The sequence below is a fragment of the Microcebus murinus genome, chromosome X, assembly GCF_040939455.1.
Source record: "Microcebus murinus isolate Inina chromosome X, M.murinus_Inina_mat1.0, whole genome shotgun sequence".
Taxonomy (NCBI): Eukaryota; Metazoa; Chordata; class Mammalia; order Primates; family Cheirogaleidae; genus Microcebus; species Microcebus murinus.
Genome location: NC_134136.1, coordinates 118,355,103 through 118,381,319, shown reverse-complemented (window position 1 = coordinate 118,381,319; position 26,217 = coordinate 118,355,103). Strand labels below are relative to the sequence as shown.

The following is a 26,217-nucleotide window of genomic DNA, read 5'->3' as shown; positions in this document are numbered from 1 at the left end:
TGAAAAAAGTAAATAGCAGAAATTTATAGTGTAAAATTTATAAATACAGAAACTATAATGGATACTGTTAATCAATGAAAAGGGGGGTACAATCCTCACCTTGGAGGAATTTGGGGGCATTTAAAGAAGAGTCAGATGAAAGTCACATTATGGACTCCTGATACATATGAAGAAAGGGGCAAGAACACGGTGAAGGAACATTTACCAGAAATGACAAAACCTTGCATGCTTCTCTCCCATTCAGAACCAAGTCCTAAAAGACAAGAAGGGGTTAGCCAGGTGAAAGATAAGAAGTAAAGGTGTTTCTAGCAGACAGTGTCATTGCAAAAGCCCATAGAGGAGAAACTGCAGAGCCTGGTTTGGAAACTGCCAGTGGTAGAGCCGGAGTAGAGGAGGGGACAAGAAAGGGATGGAGAGTGTTAGTGGGTGCCCGCTGACGAAGGCTCTTCAGACCAAGGTAAGGAGCTTCACTGCCTCCTGAAGGCAGCGGGAAGGCTAGGTTATTGAAGCAGAAGAGTAACAGTTGCATCATGAATTATAAAAAGATTGGCTCTGGAAGCAAGATTAGATTTTTTTTTCTTTTTTAAGAAGAAAACCAGGCCGGGCAGGGGGCTCACGCCTGTAATCCTGGCACTTTGGGGGGCCCAGGCAGGAGGATCCCTTGAGGTGAGGAGTTGGAGACCAGCCTGAGCACCAGCAAGATCTGGTCTCTACTAAGAATAAAAAATTAGCCCGGCATGGTGGCACAGGCCTGTAGTCCCAGCTGCTCTGAAAGCTGAGGTAGGAGGATCCCTTGAGCCCAGAAGTTTGATGTTGCTGTGAGCTAAGATGAGGCCACTACAAAACTAACAAAAAAACCCAACCAGGCAAGAAATAATGGGACCTCAACTGAGACAGAGGGGATGTTGACTGAGAGCAGCGTGTCCAACTAGTAGGTGTCAGGGAGGGATTAGCCATAGAAGTAGGGAGAGCAATTGAGGAGGTTCCTGGCCTGGGTGTCTGGGTGTCTTTGTGCTACTTGATCCCCGCCCCAAGCCAACTCTGATTGGACCTTAAGGACCCTTAATTCAAATATAAAAATATACACAGGAAAGACTGAAGGTGGTGGTTACTGTTGGAATGGGTTTTCATGTTACATGTGGCTTGAGATTCATCTGGAACATTTAATTCCAAACTAAAAGCTGATGTAAATGCAACATAGGAAAGCATCAACTTGTGTTACATCTCAGTGAGCACATGGGAGTCATATTATTTTCGGTACTTTTCTGAGTGTTTGAACTTAATTTAATAACCAAATGGGAAAAAGTGTTCGTTCCAGCAAGAATTGGAGGTGCTGAAACGTGAGAAAGGGCTTTGAGCACTATAAAGGGGTTGAACCAGAAGACGGCGGGGGCGGGGAACGGCGTGGGAGCAGGTCTCTGCGTGTGCACCCACGCGGGCAGGGCAGGGCAGGGCAGGGCAGGGCAGGGCGGGGCGGGGCGGGGCGGGGCAGGGCAGGGCAGGGCAGGGCGGGGCCCGCCCACAGTGCGCGGGCGTGCGCGAGGGGAGGAGCGCGTGGAAGAGGCCAGCCGCGACTCCTGTCCCGCCCAGCCCCGCCTCCCTCCGTGACGCCGCCTCCCGTCTCCAGGTAACGAGAGGGCCAAGAGACGCGGCCGGGAGGCTGCTGCTGCTTGCCCGCCCCTCTCTTCTCAGACAGGGATCCGGACACTGAGCGCCATGTCTCTGCCGCTGCTGCCTGGCAACAGCTTCAACCGCAAGGTGAGTAGCCAGGGCGTCCGAGGTCAGAGGCCCTGGCCGGAGTCTGGGGTTCAGGCAGACTTGAGGCGTGGCCACCTCTGCAGACCTAACGGACGCCTCCTGCCTCTGGTTCCCCTTCTGTAACTTGAGGACAACTTGGGCCAAACTTTAAAATAGGCTCCTTCCCCCATCTCTCCAACTGCACCTGGATGCTCTTCCTACATTAGAGACATAAGTAGAGTCCTTAGAGATGGAGGGACCCTCAAACGTAGCCCATAGTAGTGATGATAATCGTTGAATGCCTAATGTGTGACAGGGGCTTTAATCACCTATCACGGCATGGGATGTTCCCCAAAGCCCTTTGAGTTAAGTACTTTTATTCCCATTTTACAGTTGAGAAAATTGAGGCACAATGCTACACAGTCTCAGTGGTGAAGCTGGGTTTCTTTCAGGCAACCTGTCTCCACATTGCAGAACCCATTACCCGGGTGAAAGAGATAGCGCTTCTGTTATTACAGCGAAGAAATCTGGCACTGATCTCAAAGAGTGTAGCTGGTAGATAGGTAAGGTTTCCATCGTACTATAAAGTTAAGTCCCAAACTTCATAGAGGCACCCAAATGTGGAGAGATTTTTTTTCTTTATTTACTGTTGGGAAGGGTTCATTTCAAAACAAGAAGAAAGTACAAAACAAAACAACACAACAACATGAAAACCCCTGAGCATTAAAGAACTTTTGCCAGTAAATAGCACCTTATTTAAACAACAGCAGGAAAGTGAGTCAGGCTTTTGTTTACACTGGTTACTACTATTTACTTGGGTTTGCCAGTTGTGTTTGCAGGAGAAGGTAAGTAATACACCCATGGAAAGGAATTGGATGCAGCCACTCAAGGCATTTCTGTAAACCTCTGATAAGTTTGAAAACAGACAGGCAGCAAATTGAAGTCTTTTGGGTGTTTTTTTGATGTTGTTTTTGACAGAGTCTCGCACTGTTACCTGGGCTAGAGTGCTATGGCATCAGCCTAGCTCACAGCAACCTCAAACTCCTGGGCTCAAGCAATCCTTCCGCCTCAGCCTCCTGAGTAGCTGGGACTACAGACATGAGACACCATGCCCGGCTAATTTTTTCTATTTTTAGTGGAGATGGCATCTGGCTGGTGCTCAGGGTGGTCTGGAACTCCTGCCCTCAAGCAATCCTCCTGCCTCGGCCTTCTAGAATTCTGGGATTACAAGTGTGACCCACCGGGCCTCTGAGATGGAAGTATTTGACTTCATGGATTCTGAACAGTGTCCATATCCAAGTTGTTGGCCTTCAAGTATTCATTTTCTTTGTAGCTTTAGGCCACTGGACCCTGATCCCCACAGCTGGCTGGTCAGCTGAACTCTAAACACTGGCTTGTGTTCGCTGATGGGTAGATGCCCACCTCCTGCAGAAGTATCACAGCTCTCACATGCCATGATTAACGGTGGGAAGGGAAAACAGTGATTAGATGACATATTTTAAAATCTGTAAGGTTGTACTCAGTGTACTTTTGCTTTTGTAAAAAATAATTTTTTATTGAAGTATAACATGTACAGAAAAATGCACAATGGGTGATCACAAAATGAACATCAAGAATAGATCATTGGTGGTACTCCAAAAGCATTCTCTCTGACTAGAGTTGCCAGATTTAGCAAATAAAAAAAATGTCCCAAATAGTGCATAGAACCTATTCATGCTAAAGGATTATTTGTTGTTTATCTGGAATTCAGACTTAACTGAGCATCCTGTATTTTATTTGGCAACTCTACCTCTGACCCTTTCTGTTCATTACCTCTTCCCTACTCTCCAAATGTAACCACTATCTGGCTTCTATCACTATAATAGGTTTTGCTTGCTTTTGAACTTTTTATCAGTGGAAATGTTCAGTGTTTATTCTTTTGTGGCTGGCTTTTTTAGCTCAACATTATATTTGTGAAAGTTGTCCACGTGGCTGTCTGTAGAGGTAGTCTGGACATTTTCATTGCTCTGTAGTATCGCGTTGTATGAATTTGACATCATTTATACGCATTATATTCTTGATAGGTATTTGGCTTATTTGCAGTTGTTAAGAATAGTTTTGCTGTGACCATTCTTGGTCATGTCTTTTGGTACGATTGCTAGCTAGATCATATGGTATTTATATGTTCAGCATTTGTAGATGCTGTCCAAGTAATTATACAAATTTAAATTCCCACCAGCATTTTATGTTCCTATTGTTCCACATTCTTTTCTAACACTTGATATTATTAGTCTTTTACATTTAAGATATTTTGGTGGATGGCTATAGTGCAATTGTTTGTAATTTTAATCTTCACTTCCCTGATTCCTGATGAAATTGAGCATGTTTTACACATTTATTGGTCATTTGGATGGCCATTTGTTGGGCATTACTCTTTTGTGTAGTGCCTGCTTGTCTCTTGTCTAAATTTCTACTGGCCGTTTCTACTTTTCTAAATTTGCCTCCCCATTTCTCAGTAATTTGTAGGCGTTCTATATAAATTTCGGCTATCTTCTGGTGTATGATTTGCCATTTTACTCTTTTAATGGTGTTTACGATGAACAATTTTTCCTTTAGGTTACTGCTTTTTGTTTACTATTTTAGAAATACAACAAGGACACGAAGATATTTCCTGTGTTATCTTCTAGAAACTTTGTTTTAACCTTTCACATTTATAACTACAGTCTAACTAGAATACATTTGTGTGTATGTATAAAAGAGGTAGGAGTCAGGTTGTTTTTTTTCCCCCCATATGCATATTCAGTTGACTGAGAAACATTTTTGGAAAAGACCATTCTGCAAATCCTCCTTTGTTGTAAATCAAGCATAATCTACACATGGGTCTGTTTCCTGATTCATGAGTGTGTTTAAAATAATTATTCATTTTATGCCTGAAACCACTGGGAGTATGTGTGTGTGTCTGTATGTGTGTGCGCGTGTGTGAGTGAACTAGAAAATGACAGTATACTTATTGGATTCCTTGGGCTGTCATTCAACAAGTAAGTATTTATTTACTGAATTTCCTAGTATGGATCCAAATTAGGTGGCCACATTTAAAAAAAATTGTTGCACTAATCTTGGTACTAAATGTGCTATGTGTAGCCAAAAAATTAATATTTTTTACAAAACTTGTACTTAAAAGATTGGATGCTCAATGGTCAAAAAATCAGTAGAGCCATATCTGTCCTTTTAATCTCCACCCTCCTCCCAGCTTGCTGAATTAATTTACCAAGTGAAAAACCTTGGCCTCCTGTAGATAGCATAATTACTTGGCTGTTTGTATTTAAAATTATAACATGAGCTAATGTTTACTGCTTTTTCATAGAAATTAAAAAGGAACTTATTTAGCTTCCAGTAATTAGTCATGAGCAATAGATTGATTTCTGTTCATAAGTAAGTGATGTGCAACCTATATTTCTATCTCTGAAATACAAGACGTATTGTGCTTACTAAAATGTGAGCATTTGTACAACCGATGACATTAAAATTACTTTGATAGGAATTGAATTGAAAACCTTAGGGAAAGATCATAGCTAAATTCCAGATACACAGTATCTTTTTCCAACAGTTTACCTGCTGAATTTGTATTGAGCAAGAGAATCTCGGGTGTATTGTCAAAATGATAGGATATTAAAGTTAAAAGGGACATTTCCAGCCAAAGCCAGAAATTCTTTCTACAGCATTTTGGACAGATGGTTGTATAGCTGATCCTGAAGGCCTCTAATGAATAATGAGGAGCTTACTCTCTCTGCTTTTTATGAAGCTACCTTGCTATACCATCTTCGGAGGGTTTGTTGTAAATAGCCCATCATCTAATTCATAGTGAAGCAAAGGCTTCCTTAAGAAGAAAGGTTATTTGAATTCACAGCAGTAAAATAAAATAAGAATTTAGTGAATTATGGTCAGCATTTTTTTAAAAAGGAAAACATGTAGAAAGAAAAAGAATAGAGTGGAATAGAATAAAAAATGCTTGGGATGAGTCAAGTGTTTCACAAACTTTTGTTTCTGTATTGTGTGTGCATGTGCACTCATGCGTAGTATATATGTACGTGAATTGGGCTGCACTAAAATACAACTTACTGTGGTTGCACAGTGTCTGAAAAACACTCTATCTTTAGAGTCACTTCCATCAGTTCTTGCCTCAGTTTTGATTTTGAATTCAGATCTTCAATTTCTTTCAAGGTTGGATCTAGTCTCTCACCCTTCAGGAAGCCTACTCAGCTTTTCTCAATCTTTTTGTTTTAAATTTTTTGAGGTAAAGTTCACGTAACATAAAATTTACCACTAACCATTTAAAAAGCATACAATTCAGTGGCATTTAGTACATTCACAGTGTTGTAAACTCTCACCTCTAACTAGTTTCAATACATTTTTGTCACCCCAAATCTCAATCTTTTTACCCTGGAGGAATCTTTTTTTTTTTTTTTGAGACAGATTCTCACTCTGTTGCCTGGGCTAGATTGCTGTGGCGTTAGCCTAGCTCACAGCAACCTCAAACTCTTGGACTCAAGCAATCCTTGTGCCTCAACCTCCCAAGTAGTTGGGACTACAGGGGCACACCACCACTCATGGCTAATTTTTCTATATATTTTTAGTTGGCCAATTAATTTCTTTCTATTTTTAGTAGAGACGGGGTCTTGCTCTTGCTTAGGCTGATTTTGAACTCCTGATCTTGAGTGATCTGCCTCGGCCTCCCAGAGTGCTAGGATTACAGATGTGAGCCACCGCGCCTGGCCTACCCTGGAAGAATCTTTGAAATGATTTTCAGGTCATGGGGAACTCCTGCATATAAATTATATCTACAGCCCATGGTACATTAGCTTGATGTGTGATCTATGAGTTGTAGATATAATAATCTAGTACTACTTGTCTTTTTGGAGTAAAGGACAATAGTTTGCTGTGGATGTGTTGATTTCAGCCAACTTATTCACGTACTCTTTCTTTTTCCCACAAAGGGTATCAACTCTAAAGCAAGTGGGAATGTAGTAGAAGAAACATCTGTTTGTCTTTTCTTATGGTGAAATTTTCTACTTGATTTTTTTTCTTTTTATCTTATCCAAGTAGACCTAAAAGTCCTCCCATAGTTTCTACTATAGACAGTGCTAGTGAGGAATGATATATAGTATATGGTATGAGCAAGAGTAGTCCCCTGTTTAAAACTAAAAATAACTTTTAGCCAGCTCTTGTGAGAAAAAAAAAGTTAGCTTAAATGTCTTTCATTCACCTTTCTTTCTTTTCATACATTAAAAAAACTCATAAGTCAGCATAATACAATTTTGTTAAATAATTCAAGATTATTATTTCTGTTTATATCCAAGATGGGATTCACTTTTTCAAAAAGTAGGTTCAGTTGATTTAATTTAGATAAAGGTTATAAATTCATTTTAATTAATGCTACTTATAACATGAAAATATATCGACAGTATTAACTAGTAAAGCTACTAAAACCATATGACAAAGCAATATGAATAAAAATATAACCTATGTTGCTGTGGTGATTGCTTTGTGGGTCTTCTTCAATAATTCTTTGTCAGGGCCGGGCGCTGTGGCTCACGCCTGTAATCCTAGCTCTTGGGAGGCCGAGGCGGGCGGATTGCTCAAGGTCAGGAGTTCAAAACCAGCCTGAGCGAGACCCCGTCTCTACTATAAATAGAAAGAAATTAATTGGCCAACTGATAAATATATAAAAAATTAGCCGGGCATGGTGGCGCATGCCTGTAGTCCCAGCTACTCGGGAGGCTGAGGCAGAAGGATCACTCGAGCCCAGGAGTTTGAGGTTGCTGTGAGCTAGGCTGACGCCACGGCACTCACTCTAGCCTGGGCAACAAAGCGAGACTCTGTCTCAAAAAAAAAAAAAAATAATAATAATAATTCTTTGTCTAGGCCAATGTCTGAAAGGGTTTTCCCAACATAACAAACAAATGGGATCTGATCAAATTAAGAAGCTTCTGCATATCCAAGGAAACTATTATTAGAGCAAATAGACAACCTACAGAATGGGAGAAAATATTTGCTCTCTACACTTCCAATAAAGGTCTAATAACAAGAATCTATCTAGAACGCAAAAGAATTAACAAGAAAAAATCAAACAACGCCATTAAGAAATGAGCAATGGAAATGAACAGAAACTTTCCCAAAGAAGACAGAATAATGGCCTGCAAACATATAAAAATATGCTCAACATCTCTAATCATTAGAGAAATGCAAATCAAAACCACAATGAGATACCACCTAACCCCAGTGAGAACGGCCTGTATCAAGAAATCCCAAAACAACAAATGCTGGCGAGGATGTGGAGAGACAGGAACACTGCTGGTGGGACTGCAAATTAGTGCAATCTTTGTGGAAAAGAATTTGGAGATACCTCAAAGAGCTAAAAATAGAAATACCATTTGATCCAGCAATAGCACTATTAAGCATCTACCCAAAAGAACGTAAGACATTCTATTATAAAGACATCTGCACCCGAATCTTTATGGCAGCACAATTCACTATTGCAAGGACATGGAAACAACCCAAGTGTCCATCAATTCATGCGTGGATAATTAAAATTTGGTATATGTTCACAATGGAATATTACTCCAGAAACAACAGCGAGCTAGCACTGCTTATGCCAGGGGTCCTCAAACTCTTTAAACAGGGGGTCAGTTCACTGTCCCTCAGAGCGTTGGAGGGCCGGACTAAAGTTTTAAAAAACTATGAACAAATTCCTATGCACACTGCACATATCTTATTTTGAAGTAAAGAAATAAATGGGCGAAAACACCCGCATGTGGCCCTCTGGCCATAGTTTGAGGACGCCTGGATGCTATCCTGGATTAAGCTGAAGCCCATTATCCAAAGTGAGGCGACACAAGATCAGAATAATGGGCTCCACATGTACTCGCCATCAAATTGGTACTGACTGATTAACACTATGGTGTTCAAATGGTGGTTGTATTTACCAGGGATTCGGGTGTTGGAGGGGTAGACCCACATCTTAGGGATGTGGTGAGCATTGTGGAGGGGAAGGGCATACCTCTAACCCTTGCTAGGGAGAGGCAAAGATATAAAATGTAACCAAAATGTTAAAAAAAAACCACAACATTTATTGGGTGTTGGGCAGGTGGGGGGGATGGGTATATACATGCATAATGAGTGCGATGGGCTCCACCTGGGGGATGGACATGCTTGAAGCTCTGACTCGAGGGGGGAGGGGAGGCAAGGGCAATATATGCAACCTTAACAACATTTGTACCCCCATAATATGCTGAAATAAAGATATATATATATACATATATATATATATAAAACCTATGATACAACATTATACAAGACTTAAAAATTAAGTTATTTTACTGACTGACACAATCAGGCTTAAATATAGGTAGTTGAAAAATTATAATCTTGATTTCTTTCTAGACCTGTATATACATGAGAATGTTATTTTTTATAAACTAAAAATAAAGTTTACTTTTCCAATGTGAAACCTGTGCTTGTATTTTTCCACATACTTCATTCTGGGTCAAACTTGAGATAAGCACATATCAATTTCATTTTCAACTAAAACGAGAAGATTTCTGATCTTCTTTTTGTTGCCTGTTAAACAAGGAAAGCTTTGCTTACACACATGAGAAGTTGAAAACTGCAGCAAACTGGTCACTGCTTTCCTATGAATGGTAGGATACTTTCACATAAATTCGGAACTGGCCTTAGGGTAGATGTGTGTTTAACTTTATAAGAAATTGATCTATCATTTGATCCAGCAATTCCACTACTGGGCATCTACCGAAAAGATCAAATGACACTCTACAAATGGGATACCTGCACTCGAATGTTTATAGCAGCACAGTTCACAATCGCAAAGGTGTGGAAACAACCCAGGTGCCCATCAATCCATGAGTGGATTAATAAAATGTGGTATATGTATACCATGGAGTACTATTCAGCTTTAAGAAACAATGGTGATATAGCACCTCTTGTATATTCCTGGATAGAGCTGGAACCTATTCTACTAAGTGATGTATCTCAAGAATGGAAAAACAAGCACCACATGTACTCACCAGCAAATTGGTATTAACAGATCAACACCTAAGTGGACATATAGGAATAACATTTATTGGGTGTTGGGCAGGTGGGGGGGGGACATGGACAGTATACGTAACTTAACATTTGTACTCCCATAATATGCTGAAATAAAAAAAATAAATAAAAAATATATATATAAAAAAAAGAAAAGAAATTGTCATTTTGCATTTCTACCAACAATGACTGAGAATTCCTGTTATTCCAAATCCATGTGAACAATTGGCATTGTCAGTGTTTTGGATTTGAGCCATTTTAATAGGCAAATAGTGGTATCTTTTCTTGATTTTAATTTTTATTTCCCTAATGGCTATGATGTGGAACATATTTTTATGTGCTTATTTGCCATCCATATATCCTCCTTGGTGAAATGTCTGTTTATGTCTTTTACTTGTTTTTAATTGAATTGGGTTGTTACCTTACTGCTGAGTTTTAAAAGTATTTTTTTATGTATTCTAAATACAAGTCCATTTTTGAATATATGGAAGAAATATACACATATTTTCTCCCAGTCTGTGGCTTGAATTTCCATTCTCTTAAAACAAGGCTAGAAAATATGTGTATAGTTTTAAAGATAAAATACAACATGAGTTCAAACTGGTATTTCCAATGCAAATTAGGGATTATAATGTTTTTATTTAACTTCTTTGATTTTATATTTATCTTTTCCTTACATGGAAAATCTTGATTTATAATGACATTAGCATAATTACTTATTTGCTTTATCCTACAGTAAATAAATATATATCCATATAATTTTTTATTAATAATGATATTATTAACAATTTAAGGTTTGAAAATAGTTTAAGAGTTCTTTCTGTTCTTAGAGTATATCCCACTGGAAATTTACTGTCAAATCACTGGGTTTTAATTTCATTTAAATGATTGATGGCAGTATGATTAAGTCACCAACTTAATATCTGGTTAATTTCATTTGTTTAATTGTACTTTTTATTCTTAAAACTTTTTTTCATTATAATGTAAAACATTTGTGTGGTTTCAAAGCCAAATTTACAAAGTAAGTTACTTTCAGAGAAGTCTAGCTTTTATCCTGTCCCTTAAATCTTGTTGTCTCCCTCCTTCCATAAGTCACTTAAAAAAAAAATAGTTTGGGTTTATCTCTCCCCTTCCTCCCCCTCTTCTCCTACTTCTGTTTCTCCTTTTCTTTGGTTTTTAAAACAGAAAGTTTTTAAATATATCTTATTAAATAAATGGTAGCATACCCTACACATTTTCTTGCACCTTCCTTTTTTTCATTTTAACAATATATCTTGGAGATCACTTCATAGTAGTATATTAGAGCTATTCCTCATTTCTTTTCACAGTTACATAGTACTCCATTGTATGGACTTAAAATAGTTGATTTAACTCATCCCCTTTTGATGTATAGTTGCATTATTTCCAGTCTTTTGCTATTACAAATAATGCCACAGTAAATAGCCAAAGTTGTGCTTTAAAAATATCATAAAAGAAGTGAAAAGGTAACCGACAACGTGGGAGCAAACATTTGCAAAGACAAATAACCCAGTTAATAAATGAGCAAAGGGTCTGAATACATATATCTCCAAAGAAAATATATAAATAGCTAATAAGCACATTAAAGGATGCTTGACATCATTAGTAATTAGATAAATACAAATTAAAACCACAATGAGGTATCACTTCACACCTCCTAGGATGGCCATGACAAAAAAGATAGATAATAATAAGTGTCAGCAAGAATGTGGAGAAACTGGAACCCTCATACATTGCTGGTAGGAATGTAAAATGGTGCCTCTGCTGTGGAAGACAGTCTGGCACTTTCCCCAATGGTTAAACATAGAATTACTGTATAACACAGCACTCCTAGGTATATACCCAAGAGAAAAGGAAACATATGTCTACATAAAAACCTGTACATGTATGTTCATGACAGCATTGTTCATAATAGCAAAAAAGGGAAACAACTCAACTATCTATCAACTGTTGAATGGATAAACAAAATGTGGTATATCTGTACAATGAATAATTTTTTATTCAGCCATAAAAAGAATGAAGTACTAATACATACTACACCTGGATGAACCTCAAAAGCATTATGTTAAGAACAATATATTTCATACAAAAACCCACATATTATATGATCCCATTTATGTGAAATGTGCAGAATTCAAGAATTTGTAGAGATAGAAAGCAGATTAGTGGTTGCCTAGAGCTGTGTGGGGGAAGGGAAGAAATGGGGAGTGACTGCTAATAGATATAGCGTTTCCTTTTGAGTTGATGAAAGTGTTCTAAAGTTAGATTATGGTAATGATTGCACAGCTATGTAATAACACCAAAATCCATTGGATTGTACATTTTAAATTGGTGAACTTTATCATATAGAAGTTATATCTCAATAAAGCTAGTAAATAAAAAAATAGCAAAGAAAGGAGTTGGCAGTGAAGGGGGTGTTGCTGGGCATACAAAACAATAGATCACAAGATAGTTTTGATTTAAAGAATTCTGACACGTTTTTCCCAGTAACTACAGAAATATCCTTGAAATTATATTATTTCAGATTGGCTACTTCTTGAAGTTGCCATTCATACTTTGGAAATGATATAGCATTCCTTTGCTATTTCTAAATGTTAATCTGGGGTTCAGAAATTAGAGTCACTTTGCCTGCTTAGGAAAGAAACACCTAATTGGCCACTTTGCATTCTGTACTGAACTAAAGTAGGTTACATTTGGCTATAAATAACAAAATACCTGACTAACAGTGGTGTAAGCCAAATTAATTGTCTCACATCATAAGAAATCTAGAGGTCTAGCAGTTTCAGGTTTAGAAGTAGTTGATGAAGGTCATAAAGGAGTCAGGTTCTTTTTATTTCTCCAGTCTGCCATCTTTAGAATATCGGCTTTTCTTTCTTAGGCTTGTGACCTCATGGTTGCAAAATAGTTGCCTCAGTTCCAGTCATCACAACTATGTACAACCATGTTCAAGACAAGCGAAAAGGAGAGGGAGGGGAAACAGCTCTTCTTATATCAGAAAATAAAATGTTTCCCAGGAATCCCCCCCCAATAGGTTCCCTCCTTCCATCTTACTTTATAAAATTGAGTCACATGACTATCCTTTGCTACAAGGGGTGCTGGGAACTTATCTTGATTTTTTCTCATTTACTTTTGGAGGTGAGAAAGGGAAAAGAGGGTTAATAAGTATTAGGAGCCAACAAACTGTGTCTGTGATACCAGCCACAGACTTAATACCTATGAATCTGGATGGTCTCCTCAGTTTCAGCAATCCCTTTCTTTAAAATTTTTTGTGTTATTTTAATTAATTAATTAATTTATGATAGTCTCTCTCTGTTGCCTGGGCTAGAGTGCAGTGGCTTCATCATAGCTCACTGCAACCTTAAACTCTTGAACTCAAGTGATTCTCCTGCCTCAGCCTCATGAGTATATGGGACTACAGGCCCATGCCACCACTCCTGGCTAATTTTTCTATTTGTTTTGTAGAGATGGGGTCTTGCTTTTGCTTAGGCTCATTTTGAACTCTTGGCCTCAAGCGATCCTCCCACCTTGGCCTCTCAGAGTGCTAGGATTACAGGTGTGAGCAACTGCATCTGGCCTATGTTTTTAAATTATACAAGTAACACATGAATATACCATCATTGTAAAAGATTCCAACAATAGTTTCTTCCTAAACAGTCTTTTCTTCCATAATGGAAAACAAGCCTAATGTTCTAGTTAAGCCAGCTCATTTTCTGTCCTGTGAATATATTTTGGACTTTTCCACTCAATTATTAGTTTATTTGTCCCCTTCCCTGACAGGATCCTCATTCCTCTTCCTCTTCCCATCTAGATCCTAGCTTCCTCAAAATTTGGCTCTAATCCCCCATCCTCATTATAGCCTTCTATGATCATCTCAACAAGAAACCAACTCTCTCTCCATCTACATAACCCCAAATGCTCATATTATCCAGACCACTCATTTACTGCTTTATTTCCTTTATTTCCTGGTTTGCATTCTTTATGTGTTATCATGGCAGTCTAGGCTGGCTGAGAAACTGTGATTGCCTGCTCTTTGTGTTGCCCTCCATGTTCTCGCACCTTCTGTGCACAAGGCAGGCCCTTAATAGGTGACTCTCCCTTGCCCCCTCTACGTGTGAGTATATCATCATTGTAAAAGAGTCCAACAACATTGTTCTTTGCAACTTGTGATTCTACCTGCAGCAACCATGGTTAAAACCTAGATGGGGATAAACATAGTTTGCCAGAATCATCTCTGGAATTAGCTTTTCACTTATGTCTTCCACTGCTGCTGTGGAACAAAATAATTCTTGTTTTAGCAACAGTGAATATAAAGGAGGATGAAAGTCATTTGCTTTTGTGGCTTAAATAGGCTATAAGCCTCTCAGGATATATAGTTTATACAAAGTGGACAGAGCAGCAAGCAGATGTCCCTATACAAGTTGTGACTCAAAGCCTCTCTGTGGCCTATTGTGCCATGCTGAGGGACATTTCTCTCTTCCTTATTGACATCAAGTTTGGCTTTTTCTGGAAGCAGCAGATTCTTCTATATGCACTCACCAGTCAGGACTCCTTAGGAGACCAGTCTCCTGACAATATATTCCAGCTATACTAATAGTGCAAATGTAAAGGGATTTCTTGGGCCATTTTCTAGAGGAGTTTATTGTGTTTCTACAGTTGCAGAAAGGGCTGAGCCAACTTCTTGGGGAATCCATAAAGCAAAGGGAAGTGAGAGGTGAGCATTTTTACTCCTGTGTTACCCAGGACCCAGGGTGCTCAAATTCTTCCTGGCAACTCCATTGTGACAAAATGACCAGCTTGCCTAGTTGAAGGACACATAAATTCTTTGTTTCCTAACAATGTATTTGCCATCTCAAAGGAGAAAATGGCCAAAACAGCTAGATTTTTGGGGAGGTTGGGTCAATTGCATGGTTCAACCATAATTTAGACTACTTTTTTTTTCTTCACTTGAGTCTGGTAATTGAAACATACTGCTCTATCATATTGAAGCAGTTTATCATTTACAAGACTATTTCTATATCATTTCTGTTAGAGTTCAGTCATTTGTTGCACAGCTGTGTTCATGTTCATACCTAATACTTTATAAAAGACACCTGAGTGTAACCTCTCTCAGTGATCAAGGAAAGTGACTTTCTCTTTCCTTTCTTTGTAAATTAAATTTTTATTGAGACAATTGTAAATACACATGTACATTCGCATAAGAAATAATAGAGAGGCCTATTGCCCTTTCATAGCCATACCTTCCTCCCTCCCACCAACTCCCCTACCTCCCACCAGCCCTAACCCCTGGCAATAGCTAATCTGTTCTCCGTTTCTAATATTTTGTTACTTCAAAAATATCATATAAGTGGAATCATAAGGTATGTGCCATTTGGAATTGTCTTTTTTTCAATTTGGTATAATTCCCTGGAGATTTATCTGGGTTGTTGCATGTATCAATTGTTCATTGATTTTTATTGCTGAGTGGTATTCCACGTATGTACCACAGTTTCTTTATTCGTTTGCCTATTAAAGGACATCTGGACTATTTCTAGTTTTTAGCTATTGTGAATAAAACTGCTATGAGCATTCATGTGCAGTTTTTTATGCGCAGATTCATTTTCATTTCTCTGGGATAGAAGCCCAAGAGTGAAATTGCTGTGTCATATGATAATTGATATGTTTAATTTTATATAAAAAAATCAGGGGGAAAAATGACAGAGTAAAGGTAAACCCCCGGACTCCTGCTCCCAGAAAAGGAGACACAGATCTTGATTTCCTACACTCCCAGTGGATCTCCCCCCTACAAGGACAACATCGAGAATCCGCAGAGGTTCAGCGTGGGACTCTCAAAAAAGGAAAAAACAAGGTGATCGAGAGATAAGATTGAGTACTCTGGAGAGTGCAAAAGAAACAATAGGGCGTATGGGAGGGTGCTGGCCTGCTGGGCCAGGGGGTGAAGTGGGATCAGACCCACAGGAGAATTCCTTGCTTCTCCATCGACCTCCACACCCACCCAGCCAGGGACCTGTCTGAAATTGGTGCAAAATCATGGCAAGAGAAGAGGGTGCTGGAGAGTGCCGTCATTAGTGGAAACTTCTCTGAGCCCCGTGCTAGGACGGCTCCAAGACGGGTGGAAACTGAACTGAGCTGATAGGGGAGGCAGTTAGATGTCTTGCCTCTGGTAACCAGCAGGGCTAGTCCTACAGAGCTGTTCACTAAGTCAGGGACTCTAAGATGTAGCTGCCTCAGGTGAATGACGGGTCAGTAAGAGTGAGGGCTATGGCTGAATAGGTGGTTGAGAAGGAGCCATAGAGGAGGCAACAGAGTATCCTGATGACCCAGACCACCAACCTGGCACCTGCCACCTCCTAAACAGTCGCCCCTATTGCTGGTGCCCTGTGAATAGGCAAGCAGTAGCCACTGAGGGGTCCACGGCCCAGCCGCTGTGGTGCGATACAGTGTGGTGGGCAGGTCCCCTCCCTGAGCCTAGAGACTCTCCTGGCAAATTATGCCCCTACACAATCTGCGAGTGGCTCACCAGGTCTGGCTCAATCAATGAACTACTGAGAAGACTAACTGCCAAGGGGAGTTACAGCCACTGGGGCACTGGGGTACAGGGCAGACTGGGGAGCTACTTCCTCTCCCTAGCCCTCATCTCTCCTGCCGAAAGTGGTAGGCTCCACCCCTGGAGGTGGGGTGAGACAAGAAAAGCCACTCTCCCCCAGATCTAGGGAGAACCCGCTGGGCCTGTGTGCAGTCCTTAAGCAGGCAGTATAAAAGACTTTGCTCCCCAGAACAGTTTAGGTCACCCAGTTGATCAAAATGCTGGGGCTGGATCTCCTCCCCTGGTCAGTGGCCAACAGTCAGGGCCGTGGTTAAAGAACAAATCCCCCCCCCGCCCCCCACAAGTGGCCACAATAGGCTCCACAAGTAACCCCTCCCATCAGGAGTACCTTCCAAGTGTGGTGGAGGAGCTACCCGCAGTGGCTGATCAAGAAACTACAGAAGAGAAGATCCCTAGGCAGCAAAGGAAATAACAGCAGCTGATCCAGATGGGGAGGGCTCAGTGAAAGAATTCAGGAACCTCAAAGTACCAAACCGAAAACACTCCCCCTAAGAGATACACCAGCTCTCAGGAAATGGAGAGTGAACAAACACAAAACACTAAAATGACAGAAGAATAATTCCAAAATTGGATTGTAAGAAAGCTCAAGATATGCAAGAAAAAATGGATAACCAACACAAAGAAACTACAAAGAAAATACAGGACTTGGAACAAAGATTCACTAAGGAAATCGAGCTCTTAAAGAAAAATCAATCCGATCTCCTGGAAATGAAGAATCTATTCAGGGAAATACAAAACACAGTGGAAAGCCTCAAAAATACAGTGGACCAAACAGAAGAAAGAATCTCAGAGATTGAAGACAACACCTTCAAATCAAATAAGTTAATAACAGAGTTAGAGCAGAAAAATAAGAGACATGAGCAAAGCTTACAAGAATTGTGGGACAATACAAAGAAATATAACCTGCGGTTTAACTGGATTCCAGAGAAGGAGGAAGAAAAAACCCAAAGGTTGGATAAGCTATTTGAAGAAATAATTGAGGAAAATTTCCCAGGTCTAGCCAATAACTTAGAAATACAAGAGGCCAAAAGGACTCCTGGGAGATACAATGCAAACAGGAAAACTCCATAACATGTAGTCATCAGACTGACCAAAAATATCAACAAAAAAGACCCTCCTACAAGCTTAAGGTGAAAGAAGCAAGTTACATACAAAGGAAAACTGATCAGGATAATGCCAGATTTCTCAAAAGAAACAATACAAGCAAGGAGAGACTGGGGCCCCATTCTCACTCTTTTGAAACAAAATAATGCCCGGCCTAGAATCTTGTATCCTGTAAAATTAAGCTTTATATATGAAGGAGAAATTAAGACATTCTCAGATAAGCAAAGTATGAGGGAATTCACTAAGACAAGACCAGCCCTACAAGAAGTACTCAAAACAGTGTTATGCACAGAACAGCACAATAAATACCCACGAACATACAAAAACCCAAAACCTAAAGATTAAAGGTGAGATATTAAAATGGCTCAAGAGAGAAATCAACGCAACAACATCTAACCCAACAGAATGAGTAGTAATCTGCCTCACCTATCAGTTCTCTCAATAAATGTGAATGGCTTAAACTCTCCACTAAAGAGACATAGGCTGGCTGAATGGATAAGAAAATGCAAGCCAAGTATCTGCTGTCTTCAGGAAACACATCTAACCTGCAAGGATGCATATAGACTAAAAGTAAAGGGGTGGAGATTAGTATTTCAAGCTAGCAGAAGCCAAAAGAAGGTTGGCGTAGCGGTTCTAATCTCAGATGATTTAGTTTTTAAACCAACAAAAGTAGTAAAAGACAAAGATGGTCATTATATAACAGTGTAGGTCACAGTTCAACAAGAAGAGATAACAATCTTAAATATATATGCACCCAACTTAGGTGCACCCAGATTCATAAAGCAAACCTTACTGGATCTAAGCAAATTGATTAACAGCAACTCCATAATTACTGGAGATTTAAACACCCCACTGACTGCACAGGACAGATCCTCCAAACAGAAAATTAATAAAGAAATAATGGACTTAAACAAAACTCTAGAACAATTGGGTCTGACAGACATTTACAGGACATTCTACCCCAAATCCCCTGAATATACATTCTTCTCATCAGCTCACAGGACATTCTCTAAGCTTGACTATTTCCTAGGACACAAAGTAAGCCTCAAGAAATTTAAAACAATAGAAACCATACTATGTATCTTCTCAGATCACAGTGGAATAAAAGTAGAAATCAACCATAACAGAAACTCACATTTCTACACAAAAATGTGGAAATTAAACAACCTTCTACTAAATGATTACTTCATAAATGAAGAAATCAAGATGGAAATAAAAAAATTCTTTGAACAAAATGACAATGGAGAGACAAGTTATCAAATCCTCTGGGACACAGCTAAAGCAGTACTGAGAGGAAAGTTTATTTCCATAACTGTCCATAACCAAAAGATAAAAAGATCACAAATAGATAATTTAATGAAATGACTCAAAGAGCTGGAAAGAAAGAACAGACTAACCCCAAACCCAGCAGAAGAAGTGAAATTAACAAGATCAAATCAGAACTAAATGAAATTGACAACAGGGAAGCTATACAGAACATTAATAAACCAAAAAGTTGGTTCTTTGAAAAAATAAACAAAATTGACACGCTTTTGGCTAGGCTAACGAAAAGAAGAAAAGAGAAATCTCTAATAAGCTCCATCAGGAACAAAAAAGGAGATATCACAACTGATCCCAAGGAGATACAAGATATGATTTACAAATACTACAAGAACCTTTATGCACACAAACTGGAAAATGTGGAGGAAATGGACAAATTTCTAGAAACACACAGCCTCCCTAGGCTCAACCAGGAAGAAATAAAATTCCTGAACAGACCAATCTCAAGAGCTGAAATAGAAACAGCAATTAAAAATCTCCCTAAAAAGAAAAGTCCCAGTCCAGATGGTTTCACACCCAAATTTTGCCACACTTAAAAGAAGAACTGGTGCCTATCTTGCAGAAATTATTCCACAACATTGAGAAGAATGGAAACCTCCCCGACACCTTTTATGAAGTGAACAATACTCTGATACCAAAACCAGGAAAGGATGCAACAAAAAAAGAAAACTACAGACCAATATCCCTTATGAATATAGATGCAAAAATTTCCAACAAAATCCTAGTTAACCAAATCCAGACGCTTATCAAAAAAATAATCCATCATGACCAGGTGGGCATCCAGGGATGCAGGGACGGTTCAACATATGTAAATCTACAAATGTAATTCACCACATAAACAGAAGCAAAAACAAAGACCACATGATTCTTTCAATAGATGCAGAAAAAGCTTTTGACAAAATTCAGCACCCTTTCATGATAAGAACACTTAATAAAATAGGCATAGAAGGGACATACCTAAAAATGATACAGGCCATATATGACAGACCCATAGCCAACATCATACTGAATGGGGAAAAATTCAAAGCATTCCCACTTAGAACTGGAACCAGGCAAGGCTCCACTTCTCTTCAACTTAGTGCTGGAAGTCCTGGCTATAGCAATCAGACATGAAAGTGGAAGTAAATGTATCCAGATTGGAGCAGAAGAGATCAAACTTTCACTGTTTGCTGATGATATGATATTATATTTAGAAAACCTCAAGGATTCAACCAAGAAACTCCTGGAATTGATACATGAATTTAGTAAAGTCTCGGGATACAAAATCAATACACAGAAATCAGAGGCATTCATATACACCAACAACAATCAAATTGAGAACCAAATCAAAGGCTCAATACCCTTCACAATAACAACAAAAAAAATAAAGTACCTAGGAATATACTTAACCAAGGAAGTAAAATACCTCTACAGGGAGAACTATGAAACACTGAGGAAGGAAATAGCCGAGGATGTAAACAGATGGAAATCCATACCATGCTCGAGGGTCATCAGACTCAACATCATTAAAATGTCTATACTACCCAAACTGATCTACAGATTCAATGCAGTACCTATTAAAATCCCATCAGCATTCTTCACAGATACGGAAAAAATAATTTTATTGTTTGTTTGGAACCAGAGAAGACCCCTCATATCAAAAGTAATTCTAGGCAATAAAAACAAAATGGGAGGTATTTTTTTTTTTTTTTTGAGACAGAGTCTCACTTTATTGCCCAGGCTAGAGTGAGTGCCGTGGCGTCAGTCTAGCTCACAGCAACCTCAAACTCCTGGCTCAAGCAATCCTTCTGCCTCAGCCTCCCAAGTAGCTGGGACTACAGGCATTCGCCACCATGCCCGGCTAATTTTTTGTATATATATATATTAGTTGGCCAATTAATTTCTTTCTATTTATAGTAGAGATGGGGTCTCGTTCTTGCTCAGGCTGGTTTTGGACTCCTGACCTCGAGCAATCCTCCCGCCTCGGCCTCCCAGAGAGCTAGGATTACAGGCGTGAGCCACCGCGCCCAGCCTGGGAGGTATTAATATGCCAGATATCAAACTATACTACAAAGCTGTAGAATCAATCTGGTATTGGCACAAAAATAGGAATATTGACCAGTGGAACAGATCTGAGAACCCCGATATAAAACCATCCTCATATAGCCATCTAATCTTTGACAAAGCAGACAAAAACATACACTGGGAAAAAGAATCCCTTTTCAATAAATGGTTCTGGGAAAACTGGATAGCCACTTGTAGAAGGCTGAAGCAGGATCTGAACCTTTCACCTCTCACAAAAATTAACTCACGCTGGATAACAGACTTAAACCTAAGATATGAAACTATTAGAATCCTAGAGGAAAATGTTGGAAATACTCTTCTAGACATTGGCCTAGGCAAAGAATTTATGAAGAAGACCCAAAAGGCAATCACAGCAGCAACAAAAATAAATAAATGGGACATGATCAAGCTAAAAAGCTTCCACACAGCCAAAGAAATAGTAATGAAACAGAAAACCTACAGAATTGGAGAAAATTTTCGCATCCTACACATCTGATAAGGGGCTGATAACTAGAATCTACTTAGAACTCATGAAAATCAGCAAGAAAAAATCAAACAACCCTATCAAAAAGTGGGCAAAGGACATGAACAGAAACTTTTCTAAAGAAGACAGAATAATGGCTAACAAACATATGAAGAAATTCTCAACATCTCTAATCATCAGGGAAATGCAAATCTAAACTGCAATGAGATATCACATGTCTCTAGTAAGATATCAAAACGTCCCAAAACAATAGATGTTGGCGTGGTTGTGGAGAGAGAGGAACACTCCTACACTGCTGGTGGGACTGCAAACTAGTTCAACCTCTTTGGAAAGCAATATGGAGATACCTTAAAGCGATACAAGTGGATCTACCATTTGATCCAGCAATCCAATTACTGGGCATCTACCGAAAAGATCCAATGACACTCTACAGAAAAGACACCTGCACTCGAATGTTTATAGCAGCACAATTCATAATTGCAAAGCTGTGGAAACAACCCAAGTGCCCATCAATTCATGAGTGAATTAATAAAATGTGGTATACCATGGAGTACTATTCAGCTCTAAGAAACAACGGTCATATAGCACATCTTGTATTTTCCTGGATAGAGCTGGAACCCATACTACTAAGTGAAGTATCCCAACAATGGAAAAACAAGCACCACATATACTCCCCAGCAAACTGGTATTAACTGAGCAGCACCTAAGTGGACACATAGGAACTGCATTAATTGGGTATTAGGCGGGTGGGAGGCAGGAGGGGGGCGGTATATACAGACATAATGAGTGAGATGTGCACTGTCTGGGGAATCGTCATGCTTGAAGCTCAGACTTGTGGGGGGAGGGGGAGCAAGGGCTTTATTTGAAACTTTAAAATTTGTAACCCCATAATATGCTGAAATAAAAAAAAAAACAACTATCAAACTATTTTTGAGAGCAAATTACTGTTTTACATTCCCTAAAACAACATATGAGTAATCTAGTGTTTTCCTACTCTGGTCAGCATTTAGTTTTGTCATTAGGTTTTTAAAAATTTTATATCTTGCTTTATTTACTTAATACCATGTAAGAAACACATTCAGTGTTGCCGCCCAGCTTTCATATTCATTCGTTCATTCAACAGATATTTATAGACTAAGATGTGCCAGGCACTATTGTAGGTACTGGGTACATAGCAGAAAACAAAAAGGACAAAAATTAATATTTTCATGGAGCCTACATTTTTATGTATTATCATTTTATTTTCTTTAATTTTTTTTTAATTGGTGTTGTCACTTTTTTATTTTAGCTGTCTGATAGGTGTGTAGTTATATCTCATTGTGAGTTTAATTGGCATTTTTCTGATGGCTAATGAGTCAAATAACTTTTCATGTGCTTATTTGCCATCTGTATACACCTTGATGAAATGTTTATGTCTTGTGCCCATTTCTAATTGGATTTTTTTACTAACTTTTGAGAATTATTTATACATTCTAAATACTAGTCCTTTGTCTGAGACATGGTTTGTACTCATTTTCTTGTAGTTGATGGCTTGTCTTTTCATCATGTTAACAGTGTCTTTTGCAGAGAAAAAGTTTGTAATTTTGATGATGTCCAATTTATCAATTTTTCCTTTTGTAGATTATGCTTTTTGTGTCAAGTCTAAGAACTCTCTGCCTACCCCTAGATCCTGAAGATTCTCTCCTGTGTTTTTTTTTTATCAAAGTTTTATAGCTTTAAATTTTATATTTAAGTCTGTGATCCATTTTGAGTTAATTTTTATATAATGCATGAGATTTAGGTCATGATTAATTTTTCTGGCCTATGGATGCCGAGTTGTTCCAGCACCATCTGTTGTAAAAGATATTTTTCCATCGAATTACTTTTGCATCTTTGTAAAAAATCATTTGAGCATATTTGTGTGGGTCACTTTCTGTTTTTTTATTCTGTTCCATTGATCTCTGTGTCTATTCCTCTGCCATTGTCAAAGTGTTTTTTATTACTGTAGCTGTAGAATAAACCTTGATGTCAGGTTGAGTGATTTCTCCCACTTTATTTTTGTCAAGGTTTTTCTTTGTCTTCTTTATTTTTACCAATGTGTAAAGAAAATTACTCTTTAGATCACTTAATAATCTTATTCTGTTAAAAAATTAAAGGATATCTTTTAGAGACTGCATGCATTAGTTTTTAATGCTTTCTACTGCAAGTAATGGAATACCTGACCAATAGAGGCTTAAACAAGCAGGGATTTTTTTTCCCCACCAAGCAGGAATACTGGAGGGGGCTGCTGGCACATGTTTAGAGGCTCAACTTTGTCTCAGTCAGCATCTCTGCAATTCTTCCCACCTTCCCACCTATGATCCCAAGATGTTTGCTGCAGTTTCAGGCATCATGCATATATCCCAAGACAAGAAGAAGTGAACAAGTGAAAACATGACATGCATCTGTCCCTTGGCTCAAGAGAGCAAAACCCTTTTCCAGAATCCCAAAAGAGACTCCTGAAAAAGAAGCTGAGGAAACAAGTGTAGTGTTTAGCTTTTTCTGGAGTTTTTAAATGGAGACTGGCAATGGAGAAGGAATTTGGGAATGGATGTACCAATCAGCTACAAGCAAGCCAGTGATTTTAACTGACTTTGGGGAAAATCTTTAAAATTCTATTTATTGATTGCTGCCTTGAGTTGAATTATTTAGAGGAGAAAAAAATCAGTCTTGTGAGAAAGGTGCTGCCTTTCTAGATCTTATTGATTTAAATTTTATTTTCCACTCTATTGATTTAAATACATTATTAAATATATAAAATCAATCTTATTGTTATATTGAGTTTATTACCTGCCTCCGAGTGGAGGTTTTGCCAAGTTCTTGGCATTAGTTAGGAAAAGAATTTCAGGATGCCTTATATGAGCCAAGCAACCAAAAGCTTTATTGAAAGTGAAAGTATACTCTCAGCGAGCAGAGTGAGCAGGTTTAAAAAAGAGCGGTTGCATGGGGAGGAAGTGGTCTTAGATCTTTTGTAGTCTTACTAATTGAGGGGAGGAATATTTAAGGCCAAAGGGTTGGCTTTTACTAACAGTTTGGGTAGTAATTCCTAGAATTGTGTTCCCTCCCATTTTCATACTTTATATGGTTGTCTGGGAGCTGTCCTGGTGATTTCAAGGGTGAAAAAAAATTAAAACCAAAATGTAAATGATATTGTAATTAGCCAAAGTTCTTGTAAGGTGGCAGAGATAGTTGACCAGCTGGTTGAGGCTGGTTATTATCTGTGTTTATCAGCCTCTCTAGTTAACTTCTGTTTAAGACTTGGTTATTTTAAAATCTGCACCTGATCTTCACGACTCTGCATCCAGTCTCAGCCCTGTCTCTTAGTCTCCTACTCTAACAAGTTGATGGCTAAGAATCATAAGCACAACACTTTATAAAGTTATGTTTGGAAAGAGGAAAATTTTCAATAGCTCAAAATGTTTGAAGTTTTCCTTGACATAGCTTTTTTATTTGCACATTTTGGGTTACTTTTTGAGTGATTTAGCTTTATTAATAAGTAATGATAACTTTCGTGCTCTTATCATCATGAACTCTAATGATCTATACCTGAGACAATTTTATTATTTTCTCTTGGGAGCATCACAGTGTCTGCTACCTGCTGAATGATTTTTTCTTCTCCATAAAAGCACAGAAAAGAAGAAAAGAGAAAGTGAATATCTAAAATAAATGAGATATGAAGGGCGAACAAAAACCACACTGTTTATGGAACAGAAGCAAACTAGTCCAGAACCTGATCAAGCAGAAATATCTAAGAATGATAGTTTTAGATAATTCTATATCAGATTTTCCATTAACCTCAAAGAGTAATTTGAAAACTAAGTGTTGTTAATGTTTATTGAAATATTAAATACTGAGTGGCTCTCTTCAGTCCTCAAATTTCCAATAACTGCCTGTGGATTTAGTGGGATTTCTACAGTACACTCTTCTAATACCTGCCCTGCTTTTAAGGCATTGAGTCTAGATCTAATTATTTGATCTATTTTCTTCCTTCTGGGTCATGGTGTTTGCTTTTGGCAATTCTGGTGATTTAAACAAGGGAAGGTCTATTTTCTCCAAGAAGGAGCAAAGAGTATGAGACCTAATCCTTAAGAGCTCTGGTGTTGGGTTTGCACTAGTTGAGCAACATTGGGCAAATTACTTAAACTTTCTCTGCCTCAGAATCCCCCTCTATAAAATAGAGATAATGATAGAGCATACTGAGAGATTTTCTCTGAGAATTAAGGGTTTTAAAAAAAAATTTGCATCTTTTATTTACTAATGATGTTGACTATATTTTAGTATGTTTATTGCCTATTTATATTTCCTTTTTTTTGAAGTGCCTTTTCAGATCCATTGCTTATTTTTCCATTAGATTTTTCTCTTTTATATTGTACATATTTATGGGATATAGAGAGATATTTTGATATGTGTATACAATGTGTAATGATCAAATCAGGGTAATTAGCATATCTATCACCTCAAAGATTTATCGTTTGTTGTGAACATTCAAAATCCTCTCTTTCAGCTTTTTGAAAATATACAATAAATTAATAGTTAACCATATGCATTCTACAGTGCTGCAGAACACCAGAACTCATTCCTCCTATGTAGCTGTAATTTTGTATCTGTTGACCATCCTCTCCCCATTCTCCCCCACCCTCCCCAGCCTCTAATACCCACAATGATTAAAAGAGTTAAATGCTTCTAAAGTGCTTAGAACAGTGCTGCAGTTGTTAGCTATTAAGGCAACAGGGATGATACTCACATCTGCAAAGATAGGCTTCTAGCTCATGGTGATCCTAGTGAGCTTTCAGATTCTTACTAAGCACCT

At 38.5% G+C, this 26,217-nt stretch overlaps 1 protein-coding gene across 1 annotated transcript in view; it reads left to right on the top strand.

Moving 5' to 3' along the window:
• The first annotated feature begins 1,638 nt into the window (after positions 1-1,638).
• The window catches only part of EFHC2 (EF-hand domain containing 2), a 168,753-nt gene continuing 144,174 nt past the window's right edge, over positions 1,639-26,217 (top strand). Inside the window, exon 1 of the mRNA XM_020285042.2 lies at positions 1,639-1,758. Within this exon, the coding sequence (XP_020140631.1) occupies positions 1,717-1,758 (42 nt within the window). The 5' untranslated portion in view covers positions 1,639-1,716. The remainder of the gene's footprint in view (positions 1,759-26,217) is intronic.